Consider the following 12,660-nt stretch of genomic DNA (forward strand, 5'->3'; position numbering starts at 1 on the left):
TGAATCATTTTCAAAACCAGGATGATGAAAAGTGAATTTTTTAAATATTTTTTATTTGTATGACAAGTTCATCTACCAAACTGCATTTGTAAAAGCTAAGGGCATACAAGTAATCCATATGTTAATGAATGTTTTCTGTAAAAAATAACTGTTTGTAAAGGTTTTTGCAGCTGCTTCTCTCACTAACACATTCACATGTATTTCAGTGAAAGTGTATTAATGACAAAAAATATCAGAAAATATTGATATTTACACTATAAACAAAAACATAAAAAGTCAATTGCACACGTGGCCTTTTCAGTATGGTACACACACATTTGACAGTAAATAAAAGCAGTCACTGCATACTACCAATTAAAAGACTTTGCTTCAGCAATGTTTAACTGATCAAGGTTTTAAAGATGGAATAGTATCGGATTCATTATCAGAGTCGATCCCCTCTACAGAACACTTAAATGCATGGTTACACTTGGACAAAGCAGAAATTTAGTAACAGAGAATAAGAAGCACTATTTCCTCTTGTTGGCCACACTAAAGTAAGCCTTCTCAATTTCAATATCAGCTGGACACGTCTGTTTGAACTGTTCTCTGTCATAGGCATTTTGAAGGTATCTCCACACGCCCGTGAACTGGGGTGGGATGTCAAAGTCGCAGTACTTCTTGGCAGCAATCTGAAACAATTGGAAAAATAGATGAACACTGAACATCATGAGGACCAGGAAGACCACAGATGAAAGAAGCTCTCTTGCAAAGACCGTTCTCTATAGAAACACAATAAATTGTTTCTGACACTAACTTTAATTTGTCCAGGTAAACATTTCCTCCAAGATGTACTGGACTAGATTTCTAAGATGGTCTTGAATCAAAACTCTCTTTCTACTTTTATAGAGTATTTGTGAGAAAATATACCAAAATCTGTGTTCAGACATCTAAGATTAACTCTGCAAGCAGGGAGTTACCCTACAATAATAGATCACCATCTCACCCTGATGACATGCAGTTTGGGCAGCAGGTTGCAGTCAGCTAAGGTGAGGCGGTCCCCATCCAGGAATCTCCTCTTGGAGACGGCGATGGTTTCTGCAGAGTTATGGTCGATCTCCTCTGGCAGTGGGGAGTTCAGGAAGTCATCCAAACGCTTGAATTCCCGGAGCAGATTTTTCTCTTGGACTAAAGAGTCAAAAGTAGAAATGGCTTGAGTTTGTGTCTGTGAGTGTCTGTCATGTAATCTAACAAGAAGTAAACTGTTTGATAAAATGTATATATTTTATAACATACACTGGGGGTATGTTCTCTCAAATATTGCATTTATGTAAAATTTTGAATAAAATATAAAAATCTCCTATACATCAATAAACACTACAATATTCAGTATATGATATAATCATAACAATAATTTAAGATAGATACCTTAAATCCTTAGCTTTGAAAATAAATATACAGTCATACACATTACAAATGGCCATTTACATGTTAACAGTCTAATTTACTGAAAACAGTCACATTTTAGAGCTTGATCAAACATTTTGTGAATAAAGCCTTTATTTATTTATTATACTTACTACAGATGTCAAATACATTGACATCTGAGCACAACAGCCACAACTTACAGGCGTTATTAGGACTGTTTTTGATGAAAGCAGAGAACTTGGCAAATATATCAGCTCCAACGTCAAAGGACTCTTTGTTTACTGGGCTGAGATGAGGATACCTGCAGGGAAGGGAAAGATGAGCTGTACACAATACTGCAAAGTTGTCAAGATAAGTTTGTGCAGTTTTGTGTGGCAGTGGACAATGGGCAAGACATGATTTTATAAAATGAAAAATACATCCACCAAAAATTAAAAACTCCTTTGAATGACACCTTATGACAGAATTGGATCCAGATTGTATTTACAAAATAAAATAGAAACCGCATGCATTGTTTCACATAACAATAGTAGCGGTGATGGAAGTATGGACTCTCTCAGTGCTTTCTAGTCAATATTCACGTCATAAAGTGCAACGACTACCTGGGTGGGGCCAGCATTTGTTCAAGGAATTCCTCAATTTTAATGAAGTCTGTTTTGAGGGTTCCATTGTAGAGGAGGAAAGGAGGGTTGGTCCCGGGGGCGAGGTCTTTGAGCTCAGCTGGCTTCCTGGAGAGGATGCAGAAAAATGGGGAGGAAGAAGGACGGGAAGCAATGAGACATCTGATTTCATTCCGTTTCATACAAGTGCAGTCTTATCCAGCATACCAAAACTGAGAGCATGTCGTGTTCCAGAGGTGTGACGGAATCTTAAGTGGAACTATGGATTAATTCAACACTGGCTCTTAGTTTAACTCTAAGAACAAACAGCGCTAGGTGTGGTCACATGGTAGAAGGCTTGTTGTGTGTTTTCTGAATCATTACATTATCAGAATCCTTTCAAACTTTCCTGAGCATATTTGCTCTCCTATAATAGCCCTGAGAAATTTGTACAACTCTGCCCAAAATAAAGGTGTTTGTTCGAAGGTGACACAGAACTCTTTGTACACTCTGGCTTTATGGGCCCCTCCCTCTAACCTCTGTGAGATGGCCTTAGCAACACACCTATTGATAATGAGAAACCGTGTGGGTTACTGAAAGAAATGACACACTTTCTCTCTTGTTTTGCTTCTTAATAGAGTACTGTGTGAAAGTCCCCATAAGCAGATGTTAAGGAAGTGTCTTTGGCGGTGGGGGGTGGGTGGGGGGACTTACTTCCTCATGTCAACAGTGGTCACTGTAAACTTGACTCCTTTCAGCCACAAAACCATGAAGAGCCTTTGGCAGAAAGGACAGTTCCCCACATTCTCACCATCATGTCCAGCCTGAAAAACACAAGGAGTAGATAATTTATGAGACCCCACAAGCAACTCATGTTCCTTTTGAGAAACTTTTGGAGATGAGGCCGTTTTTTCTCCTTGCACAGATTAGAAAATTAGGCACTTATCAGATGCCAATATTTCTTAACATCTACTCGTTAATCCAGCTTTAAACCAATTTGCTCAGCTAACATATGCATTTAACTGTCTTCTTGCTTGCTGATCTTGTTTCTTTTCTGATGAGAAGATTAAAAAAAATCCTATCCAGGATGGATCTATAGTCATCAACTGATTAAATTACTTTGGCATAAAAAGTGGCCAAACAAACCTGGCTGTGCTTCTATTGCACAAAATCTGCCTGCCACTCCCGTTAGAGTTGGTTTGGTTAATCAGTATTAAAACTGAAGCATGAATCAAGAATTAATTGTTTTCTGAGGTTTAATGTGCTTGACTAATGGATTATTTCCTGGAATCTTGGCCATGTCATAACAGTTATAACAGTTTTGATCGTAACCTTTTTTAATTTTTTATTTTTTTTTACAGAATTCACAAACATCTCATCATCTCAATCACTGCACTTTAAAGGCATTTGATAATCACACTTTATCCATCAGTTAGAAGCAGTAGCGGACTCAGGTTGTTTGAGGGGCAGATGTTGAAAAAAGAACAAGGCTTTCCAGACGGTCATAATAAATTTTAAAGCAGATTCAGGGAGGCATTTACAGCATTGGATCACAACTGATCCACTTCAAGAGCACCAATCGATGCATAACCCTTTATGCCAAGCTAAGCTAAACTTCAGTAGTGACAGGTTAACAACATCCCCTTGTTCTCAGCCTTTATTCTAAGGTAAACTAATTTCACTAGAGGCAGGTACGCTATTTCCACACTTTATGCTAAGCTAAATCTCTGCTGGTTATATCATCATATTTTCTATACCAGCATGAGTGTCGATTTTGTCTAACCTTCAAAAATGTAGACAAGAATCTTCACAAAAGCACAGCATGTACAACAGGTTAATAATGAGTTTTAATGAGTTTTTGACTTTATACAACAGTTAACGGTGTGCTTGAGACTACTCAGTACACATCTATTTATAAACGTGTGTGTATATAAAGTGGGTGTGCCTGCTTTAGTCATGGGGCCATGCTCCTCGCTCCTTCTGGATACATGTTGATAAGGGGTTTTTTCTGTCTGCCTGTGGCATTTACTGATAAACCTGTGCCAGGACCCTTAAGGGGGATATAAACACTTCATCATCTGTAGCAAGCAGCATCTTTAGAAGGCAGCCATCAAAATGAAAGCTGTCTTCTGATTGATGCTCTCTGCCCTTTAACAATATATTACTGATAAGTGAGCATGGAGCAATTCAGTGATTCCTTTGTTTTTTCTTACCTTTTCCTCTATACTTACTTGCCTGTTTGATGCAAAGAATAAAACAGGCAAATAAGTAAAAGTAGAATTTTTGCATACATAGCATATGTTTGTAAATTCAGATGTCATTGGCTTTAACCCACTTGATGCAGTCTTTCAAGCAACTGGAGAATTCTGAAGAAATGGCTCACCTTAATGAATAATTCGATGTTTGGCTCCTTGTCTGAGTTCTGTCGAAGTGCCATGTTCTCCGAGAACGGTTTAATTGAGTTTTCTTTTTTATTTTCTTTTTTTATTCCAAGCACTTCCTTTAGTCAAAGTTTCTCCCTCAGCCTTTTGTAACACCAGAAATCCAAAGAGCTGGAGAGAGAAAGCTGATAAGATTCAGCAAGTCCGGCTCTGGTTGTATCTTGGTGGTCGCAGAAGAAGTCAGGATGAATTGTAACCCCTCACAGCTGCTTGTGTTTTGTCTGGGAGTTCTTTGGAGGCTATCGCTCTGAACATACTTAACTAGTCAGGGTAGAGGGAGGAACCAGAGAGATGGGCGGTAGCACACACACTCTTATATACTCAGAGCAAAACTCTATGAGGAGAAAGCTTAAAATAGGTTTCTTTGCATATTGCACAAAGCAGGAACTGATAACAGCATGTGACTCAAAATTGAAACTATTAATTTGGGTTATTCATGATTCAACGCTGTTCTGTTCTGAAGGAATAATAGACCAGGAGCACATTTCACATAAAGGCTGCATTCACTATGTGTGGTTTTGGGCATTAAATAAAGCAGACACTAAATCTAATGTAAAGGCAGAGCTGTGTCTCAATGTTGTGTCTCAATGATTGAATAATGTGCAGTGTGTTTTTGGAAAAATATGGTTTCATTTTCAATTCATAAAAATTTTCAAAAATCTTTAAAAAAAAACCCCCACTGTGACCAGGTCAAGATTTTATTTTGATTAATATATTAATATTAATAATATAGTATAATAATAAGAATACAGTAATGTAATATTTATGAAATAAAGTTGACCCCAGGGGCCAGTTTCTCATAAGAATACAGTAATGTAATATTTATGAAATAAAGTTGACCCCAGGGGCCAGTTTCTCATGACCAGGACATCACCTCCATATCCTATCGACTCCTCAAACTAGGCATTAAATAAAATCCACCTGTAGATAATTTTTAATTTCTCTACAGAATTAGCCGGAGATGGATACATGAGACTGACCTGTGTGCTACATAGAAAAAAAGTCTTTCACATTTGCTATTATTTCATTATGTGTGTCAACATCCTCACAACATGTGAGACATTCTAGAAGCAGTAAGAAAAATATTTCTGTTGGAGTTTGCAAACTTTGTGCATGATAGCAGTAGAGTACTTAAAATGCTAGCATGTATTTCACATGACTTAATCTCATATATTGCAGTCTCAAGGTCTGGAGACTCATGTCATTGCTCTGTATTGTAATATAGTATCACTTCCAGGAATAAGGGGAAGGGAAATTTTGTTGCAAAATCCTCACATGTTTCTGAAGAAATGCAGCAAGCTATGCAACCAGGATTAAGCAATCATTCGCAAGGAATTTAAAAAGATACGAGCAGCGTACACTGTTTAATGTGGCTCTGTAACCAGCAAAACAAAGACCACTGAAAATCATGGAAATTTGATAAATAACAGATGAACATCAGAGTGCGTCCAAAATGATGATAAAAAATGTCTTCTTTACTTTAAACCTATCTTTTCCCACTGTCTCAGCATTATCTCCCTTTGCACATGATGTACCATCTCTCAAGAAGAGAAGCCATTTTTGAGGAATGATCAGGATTTGTTGACATTTCTTGTTAAAAATGAATGGAATTTAACTTGAGTAAGCTATTTAAGTAGGGAGGTTCACTATTAGGTAACAAGCATGCCCAAAACATGAATTTCTTGTAAATGAAACATCGCATTTATGATACTCTCTTACGTAGATAACTTTGGAGGGAGTGTTTGTCGGAGTTGTGATAAATGACTTGAACAAATCTGATACCTTGTGATTCCCATCATTAATGACTGCTATTACTGATAATGCCCCGGTGAATCAATTTCAGTGTATTTTGTATTTGGTTGGTGTGACAACAGCCTTCGTACAAAAAAGAAAAGCAAAACCAACTTTTGGGATGTGCAGGGAAGATAGATTTCCTGAAATGAACTGGCAGAAGTGGACATTCATAACCTCCCAAAGACCTTTTACTTCCTCCTCCATGCACAAAAAAAATAGGAAAGCCTGATCTCTTGGAGGGAGACACACGTATCTCCCTTTAGCAGCTGGAAACAACCTCTTGGAAAAAAGAGCCTTATCTCCATAAACAGGACCCTTTCTTTTGATTGACAACCTAGTCCAAGACAAAGAGTTGATTTTGCCATTACACACAAACACACGTGTAGAAACATTCGAGGCCAAGATGATGTTCTGTAAATAAAACATGCATGTTTTTTCACCTCTGCAGGTCTGTACTGGAATAAATGTCTTTTTTCACTTTTTTTTTTTTACATTAAACTATCCAAAATGTAAGGGTTTTAAGGAAGATGGAAAACATTTGTCGGTTCTTTTCAAAGCAGTCAATTGTGATTTGTTTTTTTGTTTTTTTACCAGAGGGGTTTGGCTGTTTCCAGTAAAACAATGACACCATTGACCCACTAAATGCTTTCCCCCATTCGATAACACAACAACTCACTCTAGCGCAAGCCTTGTTTTTTTTTAGTGCAGGATCTGCACAATGATAGTATGGATTTCTTTCACCTCTTCTTGGCTTTTCTTTTATCTCAGAAGGTCCACTTCACACATTCGGCTCTTGATGTCTCTTGTAAGTGCTTTGCTATTGACTTTTTCAGGACATAATGAACAAGCTGATTGATTCTTTATCCAGATGTCGATGTCAAAAGCTTCCAGAGTGTCTTCTTACTTTTTCTGCTCTTCATGTTCATGTCTGCTGTTGTGACTCAAACAGAATCAGGGTCCTTATCAAATGGCACTAGATAATCATAAAGCGTTAAATAAGCTGGAGTAGTTTCACCCCTGTCAATGACATGATGGATAACCTCAAGGTAACGGTGATGTGTGAAGTCAAAGCCAATTTTGGCTTTACTGAGAACAATGCAGTGCACGTCTCTAGCCTCTACTCTCTATCGTCAGATTTCATTTCCATTTTTTTGTGCAGCTGCATGCTCTGAAGGCCTAATAATAGTTCATTGTCAAGAACTGCCTGGCACTACCTCTTCAAACTGCCTCTGTCACACACACAGACACACACACGCACGCACACACGCACGCACACACACACACACACACACACACACACACACACACACACACACACACACACACACACACACACACACACACACACACACACACACACACACACACACACACACACACAAAGGCTTCACTGACTTCATATAACTGTTTATATCTTCTGAGATCATATTCAAATATTGTCTTAAAGAACTACACCCAGTAACTGGGACGCCGCCCAGTCAACAACCAGTTCAGAGGATCTAAAAAAACAAATTATTAGCTGCATCAATCTTTGTTTCTAATGAGCTTCCATAATCTACAAAATAAGTTAGCATTACCCTGTGTCATCTGTTAGTGTATCTCCAAACCATCCTGAAGAACCATACTGCTCATGCTTGTGAAGGAGACACTCTCTTCATAGAATGTCCCTTCAGGACATCAGTGACCATCTTATCAGCTTTCTATGGACGGCTTGTTCCCAACCAGCATTTGTGCCCGTCTTCCAACTCAAACAAGACTGCGGTGGAGGACACAGAATGCTCTTCCCCAGTTGCTATTGAGGTATAAAAAGCCTCAGTGAGGTGAATGTGAAAACAATTTGTTTCAGGAAAGCACTTTGCTTTCTGACTCATGCTGAAGATTAGTGAAGCCACAACATGTTTTCTTATCATTGCAGAAAGTGTTTTCAGAGTGTCATGATCGTCGATCCTGTCATTTTCCTGTCATCAGTCCAGTGTTTGGGCAGGATCCCTGTCCCCAAACCAGCAAATACCTTCTTGTCTCCTTCAAGTGCAGACCAAGTGCGAAACTTTTTTATTTTGCAGTGGCTTCCTTTCAGTATGTTTACCACAGGTTTATGTATGTGTGTCTCTTTTGTTTCTCAGAACACCACCGCACCAGGCTGGTGTGTGAAAATGAGCGTCTGAGGCTGATCTGTAAAAATCAAACTGTTCTCATGATCTACTCTGCCACGTTTGGACACTTGCTCCATGGAAATCCTTACTGCCCCCAGGAGACTTTGTCACATATGGACATGGGTCTGAAAGAGAGCGCTTCACTGTCATTTAACTACAAATAGAGGAACCAAGCTACAATTTCTATAGATATAGAAGGAAATGCCAGAGTGTGTTCATGTACTACAATGAGGAATATAACAAGTACAATTGTATAAAAAGTATATACAGTATATATCTATCTAAAAAAAATGCTTTCATTGAGCCATCTTAAAAAATCGTTATAAATAATGTTGTTAACCAGATATTACATTTGAGCATTGTGGTTATGATAAAATAACAGCAGTTAACTTCATTAAAATTCATTTATTCCAGAATGTTTATCACCATCAGCTTTGAGGAAGGTGTCTCGCCGATGTCACAGCAAAGCAAACTGCTCTCTTCTGGCCGATACTCACACTTTTGGGGACCCCTGCTTCCCTGGCACCAGGAAACACCTACGAGTGTCGTTCACATGTGGTAAGTGATGATTAGGATGTCACGACTCATGACTGATGCCAAATCCTGAAAAAAAATTAAGCTTTCATTTCCTCTTCAGTGCCCCAATATCTTCTTGAAAATGTCGGCCGTGAGTCAGTGGATCCTTTCATGATCTCAGACTACACACATGGTGAGAGTCAAATTTAAAACCCTTGGGTCCTGTTGTCACAAACTTTGACTGGCATCTGAGGCCGTACCGTCTCACCTGCAGGTGGATGGTACACTGGCCCCACCTACAGGCCTAAAAACGTGCTCTTAACCAACTCTCTGGAGATGATTGAAAAAATATTAGGTATGTGCACTGATGCCTGTCGACCTCAGGCGCTGCATGTATGCTATTGTCATAGCTCATATTTAAAGGGACATTAAATAATTTATCATATCTCATTTTACATCATAGTATGTCATAGTTGAGCACACTGATTACACTTTGTGAACTTTTTGTCTTGTGTCTCACAAATTGATCATCTTGCAATATAATCCATTTCCTTCATGTCAGTCTCACTAAATAGAACATGCAGAAATATTCGCCATGGACCCTGACCCTTTTGTGAAGCATGTCAAAAGATTTATACATCCCACAAAGCGGTGATGTATTGCAATTGTCAGTGTTTGCGTGTTTGTGTGTCTGTCCGTCCGTCCACCAAATATCTTCAATCGTTGCAGATAGAAAGATGAAACAAAAAGCACATTACTCGGGCAGCAAAGGGGATGAACATGAGATGATGACCTTGACCTTGAGAAAACTAGGTCATGGTCAAATTTCAACTTTTGTACACTCTGGCACCGGATACGATAGAAAGACGAAGGAGAAGTCCAGTATGACTAAGACCAAAGCTAGTGCTTTGATCTATGGTCTGAAATATTTTCAATCCTGAGATATTTTTGCACATATCGCAGGAACCACATTATATAATGCAAAAACTGTATTGTAATGCAAAAGGAATGCACAGAATGAGCAGTTTGTATTCATTTGATTAATACATATAAAACACCAGGATTATCTATGGAGAATGACAGGATGTTTAAAAAGATGGACAACTTTTAAGTAGGGTTCAGACATTAAATTAAAATGAAGTTTACGTTAATCTCTTCCAGGTTTCCCAGAAAGAGTGGCTCTGTACTTCGTCTCCGGTATCAGCGCTGGTTTGGTTTTCTTGCTCTGCATATTTGGTCTACGTTCCACACTAATGAGGGATTTTAAAGATCTGGTTTCTGAGCTGAACCAAACTCACAGACACCACAAGGAACTTATGGAGGCTGATGACATCTCGGACACTTCATCCTTCCATCCCCTCACACAATCCCACCAAACAGACACCTACAGTCCATCCACTTTGACCATAGAGATGGTTGAATATAATATGGAGCCGAGGACAGAGCTGCCCAATGGAGACATGTGGCCACATCCAAATTCCAGCCCTTACTCCATTCACAAGATAAAAACCCACAACATTTCATAGATTTGTTTTTATTACTGAAATTAACTGCTGACACAATCTACTACTATAGAGGTTGTGTAACAGATTAACTGTGCCTATTTTCATTCATGTCATCATTCACGAGAAAGTGATATTAAACAATAAAAATTGAAATATCATACCTATTTCTTTACATTGGTCAACTCATTTTTTTAAATGTCAGTCGGGGTGGTTTTAATGTAAAGAATACTGAAAAAAGCATTCAATTCTTTCATGGGAGAAGAAACACAGCCAGAATTCTATCACCTCATACATTACGGCAGTCGAAGTACAGATTGCAATCTATGTATATGAAGACTTTCAGTACCTGTTTGTAAGAAATAGGAACAGTGCTGTGGCTGCAAATGAGAGGGAGATAACATGGGAGTGAATGCGTACATTTAAACATAATTCTTTATTTTTTTTTTAGGCATAATCCTGTGGGGGAGAAGCACACGTTGTAGCAGCTGAGAATGACATATAACAACATTGTTCACACAAGTCAGAGTACTGCACCTCATCATTTTGATTGTTTGTCATTGTACAGTAAATGATAAGTGGAAATTTGACTGTTCAGTTGTTTTATCGCCAAAATAATGCTCATTACACACATAAATGTGCTCTCACCCACATCAAATTCTGTTGGTATGGCGGTGATGATGTGACTTAGAGTTTAAAATGATTCTGGCAGGTGTTGTCTCTCGCTGCTCTACCATCTTGGATAGCAGACAGGTGGACAGGGTCATCATTGGGGTCTTCAGTTGTAGGGTAGGGTGTTGTTCTCCTCTAATAGTAGCAATAGTATGGAGAACAACACAGTTATATCACAGGCTCTCTCAGGAATCATCCTCAGGTGACGTAAGCACTGGAAATGGGCTCTCAGCAGGCTGCTGTCATTTCCACCAAGCCTTTCGTTCTGCAGTGAGCCCAGTGTAAATTCTGTGTGTGTGTGTGTGTGTGTGGGGGGGGGGGGGGGGGCTGGTTCAGTGTACGGAGTCAGCAGCCCCGATTACCATGGGTAACCCTTGTCCTCCAGATGAAGGACATCAAAGTCTCCTGTGATGTACAGTATTTTATATTTGGGATACATTAAAGTGGATTAAAGGACAGACACAAGTGGGTTATTGCAAACCTTTATGCTACTTACCAAGTCTGCTGCTCAGGTAAGACTCATCATACATCCGTGAGTCGATGAACCGACCCAGAACATTTTGCCATCACATCATAAATTTAGTCTACAGCGTCACATATGATCTGAACAAATGTTAGATTATCTATGATGCAGTCTTTAACATGTTGACACAGTAATCAATCTACATGTACCTGCACATTTATGCTGTGAATGGACTTACTATTCACAGCTTCATTATATGAGGGAGCCTTGATGGGAATGTGGGTACCATCTATACAGACATTTACATTGGGAAATCCTAAAAGAAATTTAAGTTACTAATCCAATTCTGAGGTTGCAACACAATGTCATTAAGAGAATATAATTTAAAATTAATTCATCAGATTTCTTCATCATTCACGTGCAATCCTCTGTGGTGATTCTTGTGGGTTTATCTTCAGGGAAATTGACACACCGGAATAATAAGTTGTTTCAGGGCGAGGCGCTCTGAGCATCTCCCACATTATATAGAAAACTGCTGTTTGCAAAGAAAACAAGAACCAATGCAGTCACAAACTGCAACATCCTGCGACACCGCTGAATTCAAAATTTTAACCTGTTATTGGTTAGGTTATTGTTGTATAAATAACCTAAAATCAAAGTTTACAGGTAGGTTAGCCATCCCCTTGACCTGTCTTTTACATGTGACTTATTGGATATTTCACGGGATGTCTCTTGACGTAGTAGTGGATGTAGTGAAGTACAGTATGGGTATATTATAATATATAATATAAATACATATAATGACTATCACACTGTCTTGGATACACTTAAGGTTCTTACAAACTGACATTGGAAACATAAGTGCCTGTGCAGAACTTTATTCTACGCCGTTGGATTTAATTATGGCATATTTTCCAAAAAAATTGCATTTTGACATACAGATATCGAATTTACTGGATGTACCTGTACTGTACTTTATTTCATAATTTCTTCCACTGCTCATAGAAGCCTGAAGGCCTCCTCTGCAGAAGGTGGTGTTAGAGATCGAACACTTAACAAAGTGCCACCGTAAAAAACGAAGAAGATGAAACCGGAACTTCAAATATTTGGGAA

The 12,660-nt window shown here is 38.6% G+C and overlaps 2 protein-coding genes across 5 annotated transcripts; one reads left to right on the forward strand and one right to left on the reverse strand.

The window, feature by feature from the left end:
* Positions 1-32: 32 nt before the first annotated feature.
* Positions 33-4,708, reverse strand: clic2 (chloride intracellular channel 2). Its single transcript, XM_068326178.1, has 6 exons — positions 4,390-4,708; positions 2,721-2,830; positions 2,010-2,135; positions 1,608-1,708; positions 986-1,167; positions 33-671 (listed from the first exon to the last, which is right to left on the reverse strand). The coding sequence occupies exons 1-6, from the start codon at positions 4,441-4,443 to the stop codon at positions 510-512; spliced, it is 735 nt and encodes a 244-aa protein (XP_068182279.1). The 5' UTR covers positions 4,444-4,708; the 3' UTR covers positions 33-509.
* A 2,198-nt stretch (positions 4,709-6,906) lies between these two features.
* si:ch73-335m24.2 (protein eva-1 homolog C) lies at positions 6,907-10,571 on the forward strand. 4 transcript variants are annotated; one of them, XM_068325880.1, is made up of 8 exons: positions 6,907-7,046; positions 7,836-8,041; positions 8,157-8,280; positions 8,365-8,517; positions 8,809-8,952; positions 9,032-9,103; positions 9,185-9,265; positions 10,072-10,571. In XM_068325880.1, exons 1-8 carry the CDS (start codon positions 6,968-6,970, stop codon positions 10,434-10,436), a joined length of 1,224 nt encoding a protein of 407 aa, XP_068181981.1. In that variant the 5' UTR covers positions 6,907-6,967; the 3' UTR covers positions 10,437-10,571. The 4 variants fall into 4 exon arrangements, with proteins under 4 accessions (XP_068181981.1, XP_068181983.1, XP_068181984.1 ...); XM_068325882.1 differs by having other exon boundaries at positions 8,827-8,952; XM_068325883.1 differs by lacking the exon at positions 9,185-9,265.
* Positions 10,572-12,660: the final 2,089 nt, after the last annotated feature.

This window comes from Antennarius striatus, chromosome 10 (genome assembly GCF_040054535.1).
Source record: "Antennarius striatus isolate MH-2024 chromosome 10, ASM4005453v1, whole genome shotgun sequence".
NCBI lineage: Eukaryota > Metazoa > Chordata > Actinopteri > Lophiiformes > Antennariidae > Antennarius > Antennarius striatus.